At 37.2% G+C, this 21,927-nt stretch overlaps 1 protein-coding gene across 3 annotated transcripts in view; it reads right to left on the reverse strand.

Moving 5' to 3' along the window:
• Positions 1-21,927, reverse strand: part of PIK3C2A (phosphatidylinositol-4-phosphate 3-kinase catalytic subunit type 2 alpha) — a 152,865-nt gene that overhangs the window by 93,597 nt on the left and 37,341 nt on the right. For all 3 annotated transcript variants that reach the window (XM_027852554.1, XM_027852551.1, XM_027852552.1), the window contains exon 2: positions 12,029-13,192. In XM_027852554.1, coding sequence (XP_027708355.1) covers positions 12,029-13,102 — 1,074 coding nt within the window. In that variant the 5' untranslated portion in view covers positions 13,103-13,192. The remainder of the gene's footprint in view (positions 1-12,028; positions 13,193-21,927) is intronic.

Genomic DNA, 21,927 nt, shown 5'->3' on the forward strand with positions numbered 1-21,927 from the left:
GTTTCATGTCTCAAATATATAAAGAACTTTGTCAAATCTCTAAGGATGCAAGTAATTTCCCCAACTGATAAGTGGTCAAAGGATATGAACAAGCAGTTTTCCAATGATGAAATCAAAACAATTTATGTTGTCATAAAGTCACATGAAAAAATGCTCTATCATTACTGATTAGAGAAATGCAAATTAAAACAACCTTGAGATATCATTTTACACCTATCAGATTGACTAAAATAATAGAAGGGGAAAGTGACAAATGTTGGAGGGGATGTGGAAAATTGGGACCTTAATTCATTGTTGGTGGATCTGTGAGGTGATCCAACCATTTTGGGGGGAGATATGGAATTATGCCCAAAGAGTTATTACCCTTTGACCCAGCAATATCACCATTAGGTCTGTTCTGTAAAAGGAAAATAACCTAAATGTTCTAAAATATTGATAGCAGTTCTCTATGTGGTGGCAAAGAACTGAAAATTGTGAGGATGCTCGTCAATTGGGGAACAGCTAAACAAATTGAGGTATATGTTCATAATGGAATATTACTCTGCTACAAGAAATGATGAGCCCATTGATTTTAGAAAAGCATGGAGAGACCTCCATGAAATAATGGAGAAATGAACAGCACCAAGAGAACATTGTATATAGTAACGTATTGTATTAAGAACATTTTTGAGGGACCAAGGCATTCTATTATAAACACTCAAATTAACTGCAAAGATCCTATGAAGGAAGATGCTGCTTGCATTCAGAAAAAGAATACACACACACACACACACACACACACACACACACACACACACACACAATTCATGTCTAATGGTAGCCATATCAAAATGGGAGGAGGCAGGGTATGAGAATGTCACATAACTTTGTTGTATATATGAAAGGAATTAACAGGTTGTACATAATGGATCTGCAATTTCAGGTACAATTCTCTGTTCTTCTATTTCTTAAGTTCAGAATAAAATAAATTTTAAAAAAAAGAAAAGGAGTTCAAGTGCCAAAGAGTGATAATCAAGATCATCTAAGACTTGGCAGCTGCCCCTATTTAGAAGAGAAGATCATAGAAACATTGTACCTGCATCCATTATTTTACCTCACTGGGTGTTTGGACAGAAAACATGGCTTGGTACTCAGAACTAGGACTATGTGAAAACTACTAATAAGTAGTATACAAGATGGTCCAAGAAATCTTAATTTAGTTTTAAGCTTTAGTAGCTTTAAGCTTTAATTGCTTAAAACTACCAAGACTTTGGAATATCCTATACTAAGTTCATGACATTCTCATAAGCTACCAATTTAGTAATCTCATGGGGAAAAAAAAAAAAAAAAAGGAAATGATGGGTCATGTAGTCAAGGGCTTTCCAAACTTTTTTAACACCATTAGTAAAAAAATTTTCAGCACTCACTTCCAATGTTAATATTTGCAAATTTATAAAGTATACTCATGCATTACTATATTACTCACGTACATTATAAAACTTAGACAAAATTGAAATAAATAGAAAATGAGATAAAGATGAAATAGTCTTTGATTCTAGAATTAATGGAGAGTTACTGGAGTCTATTGCATGGGAGAATAAAATGGTTAGACCCATACTTTAAGAAAATCACTCTGGCATCTGTGTGAAGGATGGATTAGAATTTTAGATACTAGAAGTAGAAGATACTGCAAGCAGTGAGACAAATAAAGCATCTGCTGCAATAATTCAGGCAAGAGATGATAAGGACAGGAACTAGGGTGATGTCTGTATGATTAGACAGAAAAGGACACATGTAAAAGATATTTAAATACATTAAGATCTGGCCATCAACTGGACACGCAGATGTTATAGGAGGGAAAAAATGAAGAATCAAAGACAACATTAAATATAAGTATGATGGTGTCCTTGACAGCTTATAAGGAAGTTTAGAAAATGGATAGGTTTGGAGAGAAAGATATATGATGATATCTGCAATCCAGATCACAATTTCTCTTATCTCCAATCTCTCAGCTACAGCCTTCCTTACTGCCTATAAATATTTCCAAGTCTCCACCATCCTAAAAAAAAAAAACAAACAAAACCCTTTACTTAATCCTACCCTTCCCAGTAGTTCTACTTCTACATCTCTCTTGCCCTATGTGGCTACAGGCTTTAAGAAAGCTACCTGATCTCTGGTGCCAAGATGGAGGAGTGAAGAAGGAACCTTCTGAAGCCCTCCCAAATTCCCTTCTAGAAAACCACCTCAGAATTGCTCTAGGAGCAGGGAAGCAGCTTATCAGCATGGCAGGAAAAGTCTGTCTCACTGGGGTGGGAGGAGAGTTAGGTCCAGGAGGAGGAGCTGCAGCCTCACAGCAGGGGACCTGCAGCAAGGCTCAAAGCCTGGGGCAATTCACCATCAGGCTCTTGCCCTCCAGCAAACCAGCAGGCCCCTAGGCAACTGAGTAGTCTGTGCAGTTCAGAAAAGCCCAACACCCCCCCCCCCCCCCCCCCCCCCCCCCCCCCCCCCCCCCCCCCCCCCCCCCCCCCCCCCCCCCCCCCCCCCCCCCCCCGCCCCAGTGACACCACCCACCACACAAACCAAGGTCTCTGATCCCATGCTGACCAGTAGTGAAACCTTTCCCCAAGGCTGGACAACAGTGAGACCCTTGCCTGTGGGGCCTGCCAGCCGAGAGACCATTTCCTTAGCAAACCACCAGCAGGAGACCAGCAACAAGATTACTCTTCCAGGGCCTACAAGCAGAGAGGTCCTATTTCCATGGCAGTCCAGCAGCTGGAGCCATTCCCTAAGACAGGCAAACAGCTAACTCACACACACAGGGGTGAGCAACAGGGGCCCCACTCCCCTGTACAAGCCAGAAGGTAAGCCTACTTTTCAGTGGAAGCAAGCAGCTAAGCCCTGAAGCCCAGTGAAAGCCAGCCTGAGCCCCAGTACAAAAAAGCTTGGGGCAGTGTGGGACCAAAGCCCAACTTTCACATGAAGACACCAAATCACAAAAAAGGCAAAAAAAATTGAGCAAAAAACAAAAAAAAAAGACCTCGATTAAATAAAGTTACTATAGTGACAGGGAGGATCAAGGCATAAACTTAGAAGAGGACAAGTCTCAAAATGGCTACATGTGAAGCCTCAAAGAAAAATGTAATTTGGTCTCAAGCAAATTAGAGAAAGAGAAAAAATTGGGAAAAGAAATGAGAGTAATGCAAGAGAATCATGAAAAAAATATACAAATATTTACCAAGGAAAAACCTCCCTAAAAAAACAGAATTGGCTTGGGACAGCTAAGTGGTGGTGCAGTGGTTAGAGCACTGGCCCTGGAGTCAGGAGGACCTCAATTCAAATCCAGCCTCAGACACTTGACACTAGCTGTGTGACTCTGGGTAAGTCACTAAACCGCAAGTCTAGCAAAAAAAAAAAAAATTGGCTAAATGGAAAAGGAAGTACAAAAAAAGTACAAAAGCTCACTGAAGAAAATAATTCCTTAAAAATTAGAATTGAGCAAGTGGAAGCTAATGACTCTATGAGACAGCAAGATACAATAGACTCAAAAAAGTAAAAAGAAAAAAAAGAAAAAATTTCTAATTAGAAGAACAACTGACATAGAAAATAGATACAGGAAAATAGACTCAATATAAGAATTATTGGACTACCTGAAAGCCATGATAATAAAAAAATACCTGGACAACACCTTTCAAGAAATTATCAAAGAAAACTGTCCTGATATTAGAACCAGAGAGCAAAATGGAAATTGAAAGAATCCACCAATAACTACCTGAAAGAGATCCCAAAATGAAAACTCCCAGGAACAGCAGAGTCAAATTCTAGAACTTACAGGTCAAGGAAAAACTACTGCAAGCAGCCACAAAGAAATAAGTCAAATACTGCGGAGCTATAGTCAGGATTATACAGCTTCCACATTACGAAGCTCCCACATTAAAGAACCAGAGGGCTTGGAATATGATAGGCTGAAAGGCAAAAATTAACTATAATCTTTCAGGGGAAAAAACAGATATTTAATGAAATAGAGAACGTTTAAGCATTCCTAACTATGACCAAAGCTAAAAAAAAATTTTGACCTCCAAATATAAGACTCAAGGGAAACATAAAAAGATAAAAAACAAACAAGAAAGAGAAAACATAAGGAATTCAATAAGATTAAACCATTTATATCTCTATATGGCAAGATAATATTTGTAACTCTTCAGAACTTTATTATTAAAAGAGCAAATTAGAGGAATATATATAGACAGAGGGTGTGGACATAAGGTGACTCTGACAGGATGATACCCCAAAAATAAAAATAAAAGAGAAAGAAAATTGTACTGAAAGAAGGAGGGGTGAGATTGAACGGGGTAAATTATCCCACATAAAAGAGGCATGAAAGAGCATGAAAGCTTAAACCTTACTCTCATCAAAACAGGCTCAAAGAGGGAATAACATACATACTCAGTTGGATATAGAAATCTATCCTTACCCAGTAAGGAAGGGGTGAAGACAATAGAAAGGGGAGGGAGGGACTGATAAAAAGGAAGATATATTGGGGAAGGCAGCGATCAAAAGTGAAACGCTTATGAGGATGGAAAGCGTTGAGGGCAAGAGAGGAGAGAGGGATAAACAAGAGGAAAATAGCACAGAAGGAAATACAGCTATCATAATTATAAATGTGAATGGGATGAACTCACCCATAAAAATGAAGTAGATAGCAGAATAGATTAAAAACCAGAATACTATAATGTGTTGTTTACAAGAAACACAACTGAAGCAGAGAGGGAGACACAGGATATAGGTAAGGGGCTAGAGCAGGGTCTATTATGCTTCAGTTGAAGCAAAGAAAACAGGGTAGCAATCATGATCTCAGAGAAAGCAAAAGCAAAAATAGATCTAACCAAAAGATAAAGAAGGAAACTTTTGCTGAAAGGTGCGTTTCAAGGAATCATCAAGGAAAATTTCCCTGATATTCTAGAACCAGAGAGTAAAATAGAAATTGAAAGAATCCACTGATCACCTCCTGAATGAGATCCCAAAATGAAAACTCCCAGAGATATTATAGACAAATTCCAGAACTCCCAGATCAAGGGAAAAAATATTGCAAGCAGCCAGAAAAGAAATAATTCAAGTATTATGGAACCACAGGCAGGATAACACAAGATTTAACATCGTCTACACTGAAGGATCAAAGGGCTTGGAATATGAAAATCCAGATGGCAAAGGAGCTAAGATTACAACCAAGAATCACCTACTCAGCAAAACTGAATATAATCCTTCAGGTGAAAAAATAGACATTCAATGAAATAAAGGACTTTCAAGCATTCTTGATGAAAAGACCAGAGTTGAATAGAAATTCTGACTTTCAAATACAAGACTCAAGAGAAGCATAAAAAGGTAAAGGGGAAAGGGAAACCACAAGGGACTTAATAAGTTAAACTGTTTACATTCCCACATGGGAAGATGATACTTGTAATTCATAAGAACTTTCTCATTATTAGGGCAGTTAGAAGGAGTATATATAGACAGAGGGCACAGGTGTGAGTTGAATATGAAGGGATGATATCCAAAAAAATAAAATTAAAGAGAAAGGAATGTACTAGGAAAAAGGGAAAGGGAGAAGTAGAAAGAGGTAAATTATCTCACATAAAAGAGTCAAGAAAAACTGTTACATTGGAGGGGAAGAGGAAGGAGTTGAGGGCGGAGGTGAGGGAGAATGAGTGAACCTTACTCTTATCAGAACTGAGTCAGAGAGAATAGCATTCCCACTTAATTGGGTATAGAAATCTATTTTACCCTACAGGAAAGGAGGAGAAAGGAATGGGGGGGGGGGAGGAAATAGAAGGAAAGGCAGTTGGGGGAGGGGATAGTCAGAAACAAAATACTTTAGAGGAGGGACAGGGTAAAAGGAGAGAGAAGAGAATAAATGAGGTGACAGCAATAAGATGGAAGGAAATATTGTTAGCAACAGTAACTGTGAAAAAAAAATTTGAACCAAGTTTCTCTGATAAAGGCCTCATTTCTCAAACATATAGAGAACTGAGTCAAATTTATAAAAATAAGAGCCATTCCCCATTTGATAAATGATCAAAATATATGATCAGTTTTCAGATGAAGTAATCAAAGCTATCCATAGCCATGTGAAAAAATGCTCTAACTCACTATTGATTGGAGAAATGTAAATGAAAACAATTCTGAGATACTAACTCATACCTATTAGATTGGCTAATAGGACAGAAAAGGAAAATGACAAATGTTGGAAGGGATGTGAGAATAATGAGACATTAATGCACTGTTGGTGGAGTTATGAACTGATTCAAATTTGGAACTATGCCAAAAGGGCCTTTGACCTAGCAGCATACCACTACTAGGTCTGTATCCCAAAAGAGATTAAAAAAAAAAGAAAGAAATAAAAGGACCTATATGTATAAAAATATCTATAGTAACTCTTTTCTGGTGGCAAAGAATTAGAAATTGAGGGGATACCCATCAAGTTGGGGTATGTGATTATGATGGAATACTATTGGACTATAAGAAATGATGGGCAAAATTAGCACAAGCATCAGAGAATCAATCCATACACTGCTATTTAGTTACATAGAAATAAGAGTAATTGTGGAAGGTTCCTTCATACATCAGCAGAATTTAATTAATGTAGATTGCGTTTCAACTAATTCATGAGAAAGACATTGACAGTTTCCTCAGGAGAAATAAAGTATCTAAACATATCTCTACAACTATGGAAACTTGGGAAGACAAAAGTCAAGTAAATGGACCATATACAGGAAAGGCTGACCACATCTGAAAATATCTTGATACTTGGAAACAGTCATCTATATTTCCAAGCTGCTACATGCACAATGAGTGTTTAGTCAATGTGCTTGAAATTTGATCATCTTCCATTTCCATCATTAGGATATGATTCACTTTATCAGAGATTCTGATATTTGGGAACAATTCTCCATCATATATATAAGTTGTCCTTTACTTTTTTGTCACTGTGATTTCTTTTTTAAAACACTCAATTCATGGTCTATTTTTAAACCAATATGTCACCTTTCACTTCCTTTATTTTACTGTTTTACTTTGGAACAATTAAGGTATTTATTGATCTTTACACTTTTTGAGATTGCCAAGAATTTATAATTCTTTTTTTTTCCAGTGAGGTCTCTTGAGTCACTATTTTTCATTTCATAGTATTCATCATGTGGGCTTCCATTGAGGGAAGGCAGTCATCTTATTGATTGATAACTGATCTAATTCCCTGACTCACACCCAACAAAAGCTATTCCAAATCTCTTTCTTTTGCAAGCCTACACATTTATTTCTCACCACCATGGGATGGGCTTATGAACTCAAAACCTCCATTTACGAGAACCTATAGGTTCTAATTCTTACCTACAACATCGTTAATGTGAAAATATGTTTAATAGGAATATATATGTATAGCCTACATCAGATTACGTGCCATCTTGGGGAGAGGGAGGTGGGGAGGGAGGGAGAGAAAAATTTAAAACTCAAAAGCTTATGGAAATGATTGATGATAATTCAAAATAAATTAAAAATTAAATAAATTTCAAAAAATTAAATTAAATTAAAAATTAAAAATAAATTTTAAATTTAAAAAAATTTTTAAATTAAAAAAAAAAAAGAAAGAAGGAAAGAAATGATGGGCAAGTTCCCTAAAGAACTTTGCCCGCTCTTATAGCATCACAATAAAGCTTTGCCACTTGACTGAAAGACGGTTTGAGTCCATGAATTCTTTCTAGAAGACATCACATCCCCCCAGAACTCATCACTTCTTGCAGCATTTTTGTTAATTGTACTACAATTTTCCTAGTAACCCAGGCCAGAAACCTTTCCTCTTTCTTTCTTGTTGGGTCCAGCTAAACAACAAATTTTATTAATTCTTCCTTTCTGAAGGGCGGAGCCAACATGGCAGAGTAAAAGCAGTAACTTGCTTGAGCTCTCTACCAAATCCCTCCAAATACCTATTAAAAATGGCTCTAAACAAATTCTAGAGCATCAGAATCCACAAAAAGATAAGAGTGAAACAAATTTCCTGCCCAAGACAGCTTGGAAGGGCAGCAGGAAAAGTCTGTTGAACTGGACTGGGAGAAGAGCGCAGCAGCTCATCATGGGCACATGGTTTTTTTTGTTTTTTTAAGAAAAAAAAAAAAAAAGAAATGATGAACAGGATGCTCTCAGACAAACCTGGAAAGACCTGCATGGGCTGATGCAAAGTGAAATATATTGTGTACAAAATAATAGCAATATTGTAAGATGATCATCTGTGAATGACTTAGCTATTCTCAGCAATACAACAATCCAAGTCTGAAGGACTTATGATGAAAAATGTTTTCCATCCCCAGAGAAAGAAGTAATGGTGTCTGAATACAGATGGAAGCATACTTTAACTTTACTATTCTTGAGGTTTTTTGTCTTTTTTTTTTCACAACATGATTAATATGGAAATGTTTTGCATGACTACACATTTTTAATCTATATAGAATTTCTTGCCTTCTCAATGATGGGGGTGGGGAGGGGGGTGGGGATAGAGGAAGGGAGAGAATTTGGAATTCAAAAGTTTTAAAAACAAATGTTAAAAATTGTTTTTACATGCAACTAGGGAAAAATAAAATACTAAATAAAATTTTTTTAAAAAGAGCATGGAATAGTTTATCTGTCAGATTTATGGATAAGGGAAGAATTTAGGACCAAAGAAGATAGCATTACAAAATGTAAAATAATTTTGATTACATAAAACTAAAGTTTTTGTACAAACAAAACCAAATGCAACCAAAATCATAAGGAAAACAGGAAACTGGGGGGAAATTTTTGCAGCAAGTATCTCTGATAAAGGCCTCATTTCTCAAATACATAGAGAACTGAGTCAAATTTATAAAAATACAAGTCATTCTCCCAATGATAAATGGTCAAAGGATGTGAACAGGTAGTTTTCAGATAAAGAAATCAAAGCTATCTACAGTCACATGGAAAAATGCTCTAAATCACTACTTATCAGAGAAATGCAAATTAAAACAACTCTAAGGTACCACCTCACACCTATCAGAGTGGCTAATATGACAAAAACGGAAAATATTGGATGTTGGATGGGATATGGGAAAACTGGGATACTAATGCACTGTTGTTGGAGTTGTGAATTGATCCTACCATTCTGGAGAGCAATTTGGAACTATGCCCAAAGGGCAATCAAACTGTGCATACCCTTTGACCCAGCAATACCACTGCTACATCTATATCCCAAAGACATTCAAAAAAAACGTAAAAGGACCTATCTGTACAAAAATATTTATAGCAGCCCTTTTTTTTGGTGGCAAAGAATTGAAAATCAAAAGGACGCCCATTAATAGGGGAATTGCTAAATAGTACGTTACCATAATGGAATATTATTGTGCTGTAAGAAATGACAAGATGATTTCAGAAAGACTTACATGAACTGATGCACAGTGAAGTGAACAGAACCAGGAGAACATTGTACACAGTAACAGCAATATTGTTCAATGAAGAACTGTAAATGACTTAGCTATTTTCAGCAATACAATGATCCAAGACAATCCCAAAGGACTAAGGATGAAGCATATTATTTGCCTCCAGAGAAAGAACTAATATTGTTTGAATATAGACTGAAGCATGCTATTTTTCACTTTCTGTCAGTCTTAGAACGTTAATATCTTCAAAGGATATCAAGGGAGTTAAATAAGAAAAACAGAAAACCCAGGTGTGGATTTGTTCTGTTCTGATGGTTTGAAGAGGGGAAAGGAGGAAGAAATTTGCTATTCCTCATAACTGGGGTATGTGACAAGAAAATACAAAGCTAAAAGAAGGTGTGGGAATAACAGGTATCAAATGATCTTTGCACTTAATACGTGTTTATTGATTGAATGAAACAGAAAAGGGAAAGTTAATGACACTAAAACTCATGCACAATTTTGTGTAGAATTAAATCAAACTTAAAGTCAATGTGGTTGTGTTAGAGTCAATACACATGATTGGCTATCTTAAGAAGGATGAAATAAGACCCGTCTCACTCTGAGTGATTCATCATCCATCCCTAGATGTCAGCACCCTCATCCAGTGTAACCTCTTCATTTTATAGATAAGAAAACTGGCCCAGAAAGGCTAAATAACTTGTCCATGGTCCTACAAGTGGCCAGGATAGAAACTTATGTGTTCTAATTCCAAATCTAGTGCTCCTCCCGTAATATTATTTCCTTATATAATTATATTATATATAAATAATATTTCCTAAATTATTTTCTAATTATTTACCTGATTCTATTTTGGACTTTCTTTTATTTTTCCATAAGTTTATTAAAATTTGCCTCACAGATGGCAAATATCTACTTTCATTTTTTTCTGGGCAATTTAGCAATGGCTACAGTTTTCTTTGCTGTTGAATACAATGGCAAAAGAGGGAAGGCAGTTCAATTCTGCTAGCTGATATATAAAATCCAAAGAGACAGAGGAATGTAATAAATGTTTTAATAAGATATTAAAGCATGATGAGATTATTAACTACTAGATCTTACTATTAGAGCATGCTACTAAGATCAGGCAAAGCTAATCATGCCACCTGCAGTTTTTAAATCTAATATTTTATTAGGAAGACAAGTAACAATCACTTTAACTAGTCACAAAAATCTCACAACAAAATAGTTAAAATACTGAAAACTATATCAATGAGAACTGTACTTCTGTATTAAAAGTTAAAAACTAAGATCCTTCACTCATCTTAGGGGGAAAAAAGTTACTAGCTAGGACAACATATACTATGGAATACACCAGCTATGTAACTACAGACATCCCCAACACATAGTTTACGCTTTTTAATCTACGATATAGATTAAGTGTACTTTTTCACATATTGCTAAATGGAAATTTGATTTATAACTAAGCTCTGATGAGAAAATACAATTAAACATTAGATAAAGTATCAAAACTCTTAAGTCAAAACACAAGATCATAGATTTTGAGCTGGAAAGGATCTTAGGGACCAACAGCTAAAACACTCATTTTAAAGATGAGGAAACTGAGGCTCAAAAGTGATTAAGTGACTTGCCTGGGGTGACACAGCTCGTGAGTGTCTAAAGCAAGAGTCAACTCAGTCTTCCTCACTTCCAGCCCCATTATCCAATATATACCTGTGCAAGGATCTAAGACAACTCCAAAAGACTCATGATGGAAAATGCTATCCACATCCAGAGAAAGAACTATGGAATCTAAATGCAGATGGAAGCATACTATTTGGTCTCCTTTTCTTTTGTTGTTTTTGTTTTGAGTCTTCTTTCTCGTGATTCCTTCCATTGGTTCTTTACATCATGACTAATGTGAAAATATGCTTAATATGAATATAAGTAGGACCTATATCAGATTGCATGCCATCTTAGGGAGGGGGGAGGAGAGGGAGAAAACGTAAAACTCAAAATCTTATGGAAATGAATGTTGAAAACTAAAAATTAATAAATTGTCTCAAAAAAAGAGCCACTAGGGCACCTAGGTGGTGCAGTGAATAGAGTACCGGCCCTGGAGTCAGGAGGACCTGAGTTCAAATCCAGCCTCAGACACTTGACACTTACCAGCTGTATGACCCCGGGCAAGTCATTTAACCCCATTGCCTAACGAAATAAATAAATAAATAAATGAATGAATGAATGAATGAATGAATGAATGAATGAATGAATGAATGAATGAAATAGCCACTTACTAACATCCCCACCTAATTGGTTATATTTAGGTTAGAAGGAATTGAAGAAATTAGAGATACTAATTTATGTGTTAACTGCAGAAAACACTATTATTAACACTAAAGAGTAAATCAGTTTTTTAAAAAAATTTTTCCTACACTGTTTAAAATCCTTAAAGTCAAAGAAAGCTTTCCGGCCTGAACTTTTCATTATAGGTAGCAAAAACAAAGTGTAAAACACAAATTCTCAATCATTCGATAAAAGTACATAATTCTATTACTTTTAAGCCATGGAATTCATTAAAAAATGAACTCATCTTTACAATACTGTATTTTGAAGTTAGTTTGAAAGGACCATACCTGAGATACTTGGCCTTGGACTTTTGTAAGCTGAGTTGATCTAATATTTAAAGAATGACTTCTTGTTACTGTTGACCCCAAAAGGGATTTTCCATTCACTTTTTTTTCAGGATGACAACCTGCTGGTGGTCTCTTTTCAAGAAGCACAGCATCCCAAGGATCCTCTGCTGTTAAAACTGGAATATTTTTCTCTTCTACATGGTCCAACACTTCCACATTATCCACTTTAGGTTTACTTAAAGGATCTAAGTCTAGCCAGTCAAATTTACTAATATCATCAGACTTTGGGGACCCTTGTAGATTACTGACAGTAGTTTTTGTATTACTTATCTCCAAATCAGTTCTTGCTTTACCATTTTTTAAAAATTCTGAAGTGCTAGCTATTTTGTCAAACAGTTTTGCCATTTCAGGACTGACTGCTGGACGATAAATAGGTAAACTTCCTTGTGGATGAAAAGGTGTAGTAGGTGTCAAAGGGTATGAAATGTACTGGGATTGTCTTGGAAGACTTAAATAAATAGGTTCTGTAGATGGAAATGTAGACATGCTTGGATTGAAGCCATTTTGGAATGCACCTGGCTGTTTACAGTAAGCTGAGGGATAAATAGAAGGTAAAGTGCAAGTAGAAGGCCCAGGTAATCCAGGTGGCCATTGTCCTCTCTGAATAGTAGTAGGCTGCAGATAAAACCGTGCTGAAAAGGAAGGGCTCAAGACAGGAGTAACTGGCATTGCTGGTGCTTTACTAGACTCAAAGCTATCATCCAGCAGTAGTTTCTCCAGTTCAGCATGAGTTAGCTTTTCAATATCAATGTCTACAGTACTTTTGGGCGAATCTGATTCAGGAAACACCATGAGATCAAAGTCCTTATGAATTTCTTGTGATTTTTGAGCAGTGTTACTTAACAATTCGAAGCCTCTCTGATTTTCAACTACTTGTTTGTCTTTTTGCAGCTTTGCTAGAGCCTCAGCTTCCATCTGTAATGCTTCTTCTCTGTCCACATCTTTAGTTTTTGCTGGCCCCAAAGGTGAGGATGAACACTGCTTAAACCCATTGTTACTGGATATCTGAGCCATGCTGTACAAAGGATGTCCATTTAAAAGGTCAAACCTATCTTCTTCTAAACAAGTCTGTCTTGCAGGTCCTGAGGAATAAACCAGATGCACCTGTACAGAGAGGGAAAAAAACTTCAATTAGGTTCTCAAAATTAATTTAATAATTTTGCAATATATTTAAATATAAAAATGAAATATTTCACTTGTTGTAGATCATGCAACTTTACCCTAAGGGTGGGGAACCTGCAGCATCAAGCCACATGTGGCCTTCTAGGTCCCCCACCCCTGCCTTACCAAGAGAATGGCAACACATTCATTATTCAGGCAATCTTCTTGACATTCATCTCCTTTCCCTACCCATGTGTCCCCAGTGTGTGTGTTGCCTTCCCCTAATTAGAAGCTCCTTAAGAACAGAAATTACCTCACTTTTGTATTTGTATTCCCAGTGCTTAGCACATTATCAAGAACATATTAAGTATCTGATCAATGTTTTTCACTCTTTTCTTTTTTCCTTCCTTCATTCGGGCTAGACGCAATTAATTAGAAGCATTCATTAGGACTGATTAATCTGGAAGCAGTAGCAAGATGGATGGATCACAATAAGACTAAAGACAGGGAAATCTGTTAGGCAACAATTCAGGTGAGAAACAGAGCCTGAATTAAGGTGGTGTCAGTGAGAAAAGAGAGAACAGATGCAAGAGAACCAGGTAGACGGAATTGAAACAATGTGACAAAAAAGGCAAAATCTCGACAAAGAGGGGAACCAGGGGAAAGAGATGATCTTACTATCATCAGTTTTACTTGACTATGTGTCTGGTGGTGTGTGAAAATTAAAAAGCCAAGGCAAGAACAGAGAGGTCCAAAGTATCCAAAGCAAGCAATTGTTTTTTGTGGTACTAGTTTGAAGAGAATAGGGAAAAGGCCAGAAAAGCATGGTGGTAATGACAACCTATTAAAGTAGGAAGCAGGCTAAGCCTACTAGGGCTCTGGGTTATCAGAGATAGAGATAATAAGCAGGGTCAATTCTAACAGATGGAGGAATGCTCCTAACACCAGAGAACAGCAAAGACACCCAGCAGGAAAGAGATCTGGCTAAAATGAGTACAGATAGATAATTCTCACTTTTAGACTTTAGGTAAAGAATTCTGAAAGAAATAAGTTTAAAAAAAAAAAACAACCTATGTTAACTTTACTGTACAGTGCTGTGCTCCATGGCTTCCCACCTCCCACCCTCCCCCCAAAAAACAAAAAACAATCAAAAAAACCAAAAACCCCAAGTGAAAACAAAAGGGAGGTACAGAGAGAACCTGCTTACTTGTGCTTATCACCGAGAGATAAGACCTTTGCCCTGTTCTGCCCATCGGCAGGGACACTGGTCCCTATGAATGTCTTCCCCACACTTGGGTACTACACACGAGTCCCAAGCTTGTCTGTGTCCAAGTGTGCTCCACCTCCCTTCTTCCTCTTTATTCTAACCAAGCCACCAGGTGGCTGGCTCCAGCCCAGCATGTTCATCCTCCTGCTTTCTCTCTCTTCTTGGTCTCTCCTGCCCCTATCTGTACTTGAACCATAGGTAGAGCCCCCTTCTTCCAAAGCATGTAGCCTCTTCCTGTCTTCCTTCTTCCCTTCCCCATGGGCAAATTCACATTAAGTTTACCAGGTCTGCAAAATGGTCCATCAGAACTGTGTGTATAGGGATTCCCTGGTATTCAGCTACCACCTTCTCCATAGGCTCTTTCCTAGCTGTCTCTTCCTATCTTACTTTTTAAAAATTATTATTATTTACTATCTAATTTTTCCCCAGTTGCATGTAAAAACAATTTTTAACATTTGTTTTTGAGTTCCAAATTCTCTTCCTTCCTCCCACCCCACTCCCCTCTTTGAGAAGACAAGAAATTCTATTTAGATTATACATGTATAGTCATGCAAAACATTTCCATATTAGTCATGTTGTGAAAGAAAACACACACACAAAAAATCTCAATAATAAAGTAAAAAAAGTATGCTTCAATCTGTATTCAGACACCATCAATTCTTTTTCTGGGGATGGATAGCATTTTTCATCATAAGTCCTTCAGAGTTGTCTTGGATTGTTGTGTCACTGAGAATAGCTAAGTCATTCACAGATGATCATCTTATACAATATTGCTATTACTTTGTACACAGTACATTTCACTTTGCATCAGCCCATTCAAGTCTTTCCAGGTTTGAGCATCCTGCTCATCATTTCTTATGGTACAATAGTATTCCATCATAATCACATACCACAACTTATTCTGCCATTCCCCAATTGATGGGCATTCCCTCAATTTCTAAATCTTTAGTACCAGAAAAGAGCTGCTATAAATACTTTTCCGTATATATAAACCTTTTCCTTTTTCCTTTGTATCTCTTTTGGATTAAAGATCTAGTACTAGTATTGCTAGGTCAAGGAGTATACATAGCTTTATAGCCCTTTGGGCATAGATCCAAATAGCGCTATAGAATGGTTGATTTATTCACAACTCCACCAAGTGTATTAATGTCTCATCTTTCCCACATCTCCTCCAACATTTGTCATTTACCTTTTCTGTCCTATTAGTCAATCTAATAGTTTATGAGGTAGTACCTCAGAATTGTTTTAATTTGCATTTTTCCAATCAATAGTGAGTTGTTTTCCATATGGCTATATACAGCTTTACTTCATCTGAAAATTGATCATATCTTTTGATCATTTATCAATTGGGGAATGGCTCTTATTTTTACAAATCTGACTCAGTTCTCTATGTCTGAGAAATGAGGTCTTTATCAGAGAAACTTGCTTCAAAATTTTTTTTCATAATTACTATTGCTAACTGTATTACCCTCCATCCTATCCCCCCCCATTTATTCTATTCTCTTTCACTATGTCCCTCCTTAAAAGTGTTATGTTTCTGATTACCCTCTCCCCCAATCTGTTATCCCCTTTATCACCACCCCCTTCTCTTATCTCTTTCCCTTCCTACTCTTCCTATCTTTCCTGGACTCCTGATGAGACTCCAACAGCAGGGTTGCCTGGGATCTGAGGAGTCTGACACACCCTCCCAGCTTACTTCGTATATATTTGCATTTACTTATATGTATGCAGATATTGTTGACTCCATAGGAAAATGCAAGGTTCTGGAGTGCAAGGCCTATTTCAGTTTCTGTCTTTATATTCCCAGCAACTACTAGTACAGTGCTTGGCACTGTAATAAATGTCTGTGGATTAACTGATCAATTCAATTCAAAATTTGGTGGAGGAATCTGAAACTGCAAGTACTCAATCTGAAGCAACAGCACAAAACATTTAACTTACAGAACTGACAAAACAAGAAACAAACTGATCTGAAAGTGCCTATAATTTCAACCTTAATTGTTTGAGGAGATAATGGCCTTAAAGGCAAAATAACATATTATAGGTATTATAAATATACCTTGACAAAAAAGAGAAGTGAGGAGCAAAGTTTATGAAACAAGAACTCTTCCTTCACATGCACAATAGAAGAAATCCCATCAGAGGTTCTTAACCTAGGGTCCATGAATTTGTTTTTGTTTTTATATTTTGATAATTATTTCAATATAATTGGCTTCATTTGTAATCCTATGTATTTAATTTTATGCATTTGAAGGCAGTATTCTGAGAAGACTTCACCAAACTGCCAAAAGGGCCTAGTACACAAAAAAGTTATCTACATTGTGGAAAGTATAGCGATAAAATTACAAATTCAGAAAAAGGCTACAAAGGGAAATGGCATCACTCGTTACTACTGCTAAGGAATAGTTATCAACAGCCATTCCTAAACAAACATTTGAACTCCATCTATCACGGAACATTTTCCAGTGAAATGTACCCAATTTCACATTGGAAATCAACACAAAAACAGGGTGGTTTAAAACCAACGTTAAAGCTTTCGAAAAGTGAAGCTACAACTTTTTTTTGTGAAAAAATGTGCTCAGAGGGGCAGCTAGGTGGCACAGTGGATAGAGATCTGGCCTTGGAGTCGGGAAGACCAGAGTTCAAATCCAGCCTCAGACACTTATTAGCTATGTGACCCTGGGCAAGTCACTTAACATCAATTGCCTCACCAGAAAGCAAAAAACAAAAACAAACAAACAAACAAAAAATGTGCTCAGGAAGGCCTTATTATCTCAAATGATAGAACAGTTGCCACCAAAAGATAGCACCCTTCTTTCATTCTTTTTTTTTTTGTCTAGGCAAGGAGGTTAAGTGACTTGCCCAGGGTCACACAGCTAGTAAGTGTTATGTGTCTGAGGCAGGATTTGAACTCAGGTCCTCATGACTCCAGGGCTGGTGCTCTATCCATTGTGCCACCTAGCTGTCCCTCAAGAAGGATTTTAAAAGTCAAACAAGAGAGGTAGAAGAAAAGATGGGAAAAGAAGTGAGAGGTATGCAAGAGTCAATAGTTTGGAAAAGGAAGGACAAAAATTAACTGTAGAAAACATGTCCTTAAAAAATAAAATTGGCCAACTGGAAAAAAAGTACACTTAAGAAAACAAGTCCCTAAAAAATGCAATGGGGGGGGTGGAGCCAAGATGGCAGAGGGAAAGCAGTAACTTACTAGAGCTCTCCCCCAAACTCCTCCAAATACCTATAAAAAATGGCTCTAAACAAATTCTAAAGCAGCAGAACCCACAAAAAAACAGAGAAAACCAAATTTCCAGCCCAAGACAACCTGCGTGGCTGATTGGAAAGGTATATCGTGTGGGGCTGGGACAGGAGTGCAGTTCGGCATGGGCGCGCAGGCCACAGCGACCCTGGAGCAGGCCTCAGAGGACTGAATCGCGGGCACCTGTGGCGGTTTCCAGACTTCTCAACCCACGAACACCAAAGACAATTTAGAAGGTCAGTGGGGAAAGTCTGTGACTGCGGTGGTGAGAGAAGAAGCTAGGTTTCAGCTGCAAGTCTAGAGTATGCCCTCGGGGCAGTGACTACTTCCTGAGCTTCCCTGAGCTTCTGGCCCACAGACTGAGGAGGAATCAAGTGGCTGATCAGAGGGGAATCTCTTTGCCAGGGCTAAGGCAGAGATCTCTTGCTTTGCCTGTGCTTGGATCTGAGTCACAGTTCTGAGGGGAGGTCCTGGGGCGAGGAAGAGCGCTGGCGAGGAGGAGCGCTGGCATGGTGGCATTGTTGCGGCAGGAGAGAAAACACCTTGCCCCTTATCATAGCACCTTGGAAGAACTGACACTTTTCAGGTCCCTAGAAGTATCTCTGAAAACAGCTGTACAAACCCCAGAAGCTTGGAACAGTACATTCTCCACATTGGAAACAGACTCTTATCTTAACAAAGAGTTTAAAACTCAAGTAACTGGTTGGGATCATGAGCAAGCAGCGCAAAAAGAGTCAGACTATATTATCTTACTTTGGTGACAAAGAAGATGAAAACATACAACCAGAAGAAGACAACAAAGTCAAAGCTCCTACATCCAAAGCCTCCAAGAAAAATATGAATCAGTTCCAGGCCTTGGAAGAGCTCAAAAGGGATTTTGAGAAGCAAGTTAGAGAAGTAGAGGAAAAACTGAGAGTGATGCAAGAAAATCATGAAAAGCAAGTTAACAGCTTGCTAAAGGAGATCCAAAAAAAAATACTGAAGGAAATAACACCTTAAAAAATAGCCAAACCCAAAAGGCAAAAGAGGTCCAAAAAGCCAATGAAGAATGCCCTAAAGAGCAAAATTGGACAAATGGAAAAGGAAGTCCAAAAGATTACTGAGGAAAATACTTCCTTAAAAATTAGAATAGAGCAATTGGAAGCTAGTGACTTTATGAGAAATCAAGACACTGTAAAACAAATCCAAAAGAATGAAAAATTAGAAAACAACATGAAATATCTCAATGGAAACACAACTGACCTGGAAAATAGATCCAGGAGAGAGAACTTAAAAATTATTGGATTATCTGAAAGCCATGATCAAAAAAAGAGCCTAGACATCATCTTTCAAGAAATCAAGGAAAACTTCCCTGATATTTTAGAACCAGAGGGCAAAATAGAAATTCAAAGAATCCATCGATCTCCTCCTGAAAGAGATCCCCAAAGGAAAACTCCTAGGAATATTGTAGCCAAATTCCAGAACTCCCAGGTCAAGGAGAAAATATTACAAGCAGCCAGAAAGAAGCAATTCAAGTACTGTGGAAACACAATCAGGATAACACAAGATTTAGCAGCTTCTACATTAAGGGACTGAAGGGCATGGAATATAATATTCCAGAGGGCAAAGGAGATAGGATTACAACCAAGAATCACCTACCCAGCAAAACTCAGTATAATTCTTCAGGGAAAAAAATGGTCATTCAGTGAAATAGAGGACTTTCAAGCATTCTTGATGAAAAGACCAGAGCTGAATAGAAAATTTGACTTTCCAATACAAGACTCAAGTGGAACAAGAAGAGGTAAACAGGAAAGAGAAATCATAAAAGACTTATTGAGGTTGATCTGTTTACATTCCTGCATGGAAAGATGATATTTGTAACTCATGAGACCTTTGTCAGTATTAGGGTAGTTGGAGGGAAAAAATTATATGTATGTATATAGATATATAGATATATATATATAGATATATATATAAAGAGAGAGAGAGAGAGGGCACAGGGTGAGTTGAAGATGAAAGGGTCATATCTGGAGAATAAAATTAAGGGGTGAGAGGCTTTTACGAGGAGGAGAAAGGGAAAGGTAGAACAGGGTAAATTACCTCAGGAAAAAAAAAACCAGAAAAGAAAAGGCTCTTACAGTGGAGGGGAAACGGGAGAAGGTGAGAGGGAATGAGTGAATCTTATTCTCATAGGATTTGACTTAAGGAGGGAATAACATACACACTCAATTGGGTATGGAAATCTGTCTTACCCTACAGGAAAATAGGAGGGGAAGGGGACAAGAGACTAGGGGGATGATAGAGAGGAGGGCAGATTGGGAAAGGGGGTAATCGGAAGCAAATACTTCTGAGGAGGGACAGGGTCAAAAGAAAGAACAGAATAAATGGGAGGGGCGGGATAGGATTAAGGGAAATAGAGCTAGTTTTTCACAGCATGTCTACTATGGAAGTGTTTTGCATAACTGCACATGTAGAGCTTGCCTTTTCAATGAGGGTGGGTGGGGAGGGAGGAAGGGAGAAAATTTGGAACCCAAAGTTTTAAAAACATATGTTTAAAAAACGTTTTTACATGCAACTGGGAAATAAGAAATACAGGAAATGGGGTACAGAAATCTATCCTGCCCTCCAGGAAATAGAAGGGGAAGAGGGGGAGAGATAGCAGGGAAAGTTGACTAGAGGAAGGGGTATTCAGAATGCATGCCATCTTGGGGTGGGGGGGAGGGGCAAGATGGGGTGAAAATTTGGAACTCAAAATCTTATGGAAGTAAATGTTGAAAACTAAAAATTAAAATTAAAAACAAACAAAATTTTAAAAATTTAATTTAAGAAAAAAAATACAATTGGCCAAATGGGGAAGGAGGTACAAAATCTAATAGAACAATTTGTTAAAAAATTAGAATTGGGCAAATGGAAGCTAATGCCTCTATGACAGCAAGAATCAGTCAAACAAAAACAAAAGAATGAAAAAATAGATGAAAACGTAAAATACTCATTGGTAAAACAACTGACCTGGAAAATAGATCCAGGAGAGACAATTTTAAAATTATTGGGCTACCTGAAAATCACAATGAAAAAAAGAGCCTGGACAGTATCTTTCAGGAAATCATAAAGGAAAACTGCCCTGAGGTCCTAGAACCAGAGGGTAAAATAGCCACAGAAAGAATCCACTGATCACCTCCTGAAATAGATCCCAAATCAAAAACGCCAAGGAATATAGTAGCCATATTCCAAAATTACCAGGTCAAACAGAAAATACTACAAGCAGTAAATATTCATCCATTCCACTAAGATTGTCAAATTTATTGGCATACAGTTGGGCAAAATAGTTCCTAATTGTTGTTTTAATTTCCTCTTCTTTGGTGGTTGGATTCACTCTTTTCATTTTTGATATGGGTAATTTGGTTTTTTCTTTTTTTAAAAAAATTAATTGGCAATAAGAAAAAGAAATTGAAAGTATTAGAATAGGCAAAGAAACAAAGCTACCACTCTTTGCAGATGATATGAGGATATACTTAGAGAATCCTAGAGAATCAAGTAAAAAACTACTTGAAATAATAAACAACTTTAGCAAAGTTGCAGGCTATAAAATAAACTACATAAATCACCAGCATTTCTATATATTATCAACAAACACCAACACCAAGAGATAGAGAAATTCCATTTAAAGTTACTATAGACACTATAAAATATTTGAATCTACCTACCAAAACAAACCTAGGAACTAAATGAACACAATTACAAAACACTTTTCACACAAATAAAGTCAGATCTAAATAACTGGAAAACTATCAGTTGCTCATGGGTAGGCTGACCTAATATGATAAAAATGACAATTCTACCTAAGCTAATTTACTTATTCAGTGCCATACCAATCAAACTACCAAAAAATTACTTTAGAGCTAGAAAAATAATAAGAGGATTCATTTGGAAAAACAAAAGGTCCAGAATATCAAGGGAACTAATGAAAAGAAATGCAGAGGAAGGTGGTCTAGCCATTCTAGATCTTAAAATTGTATTATAAAGCAGCAATCATCAAAACTGCTTGGTACTGGCTAAGAAACAGAGTGGTGGATCAGTGGAATAGGAGAAGTATACAATATACAGTATTCAATGACTATAGTAACCTACTATCTGATAAACCCAAAGACCCCAGCTTCTGGGCTAAGAACTAACTATTTGACAAAAACTGCTGAAAAAACTGTAAAAGAGTATGACAGAAACTAGACATAGACCAAAATC

This window comes from Vombatus ursinus, unplaced genomic scaffold, assembly GCF_900497805.2.
Source record: "Vombatus ursinus unplaced genomic scaffold, bare-nosed wombat genome assembly UNPS02009770.1, whole genome shotgun sequence".
Classification (NCBI taxonomy): Eukaryota; Metazoa; Chordata; class Mammalia; order Diprotodontia; family Vombatidae; genus Vombatus; species Vombatus ursinus.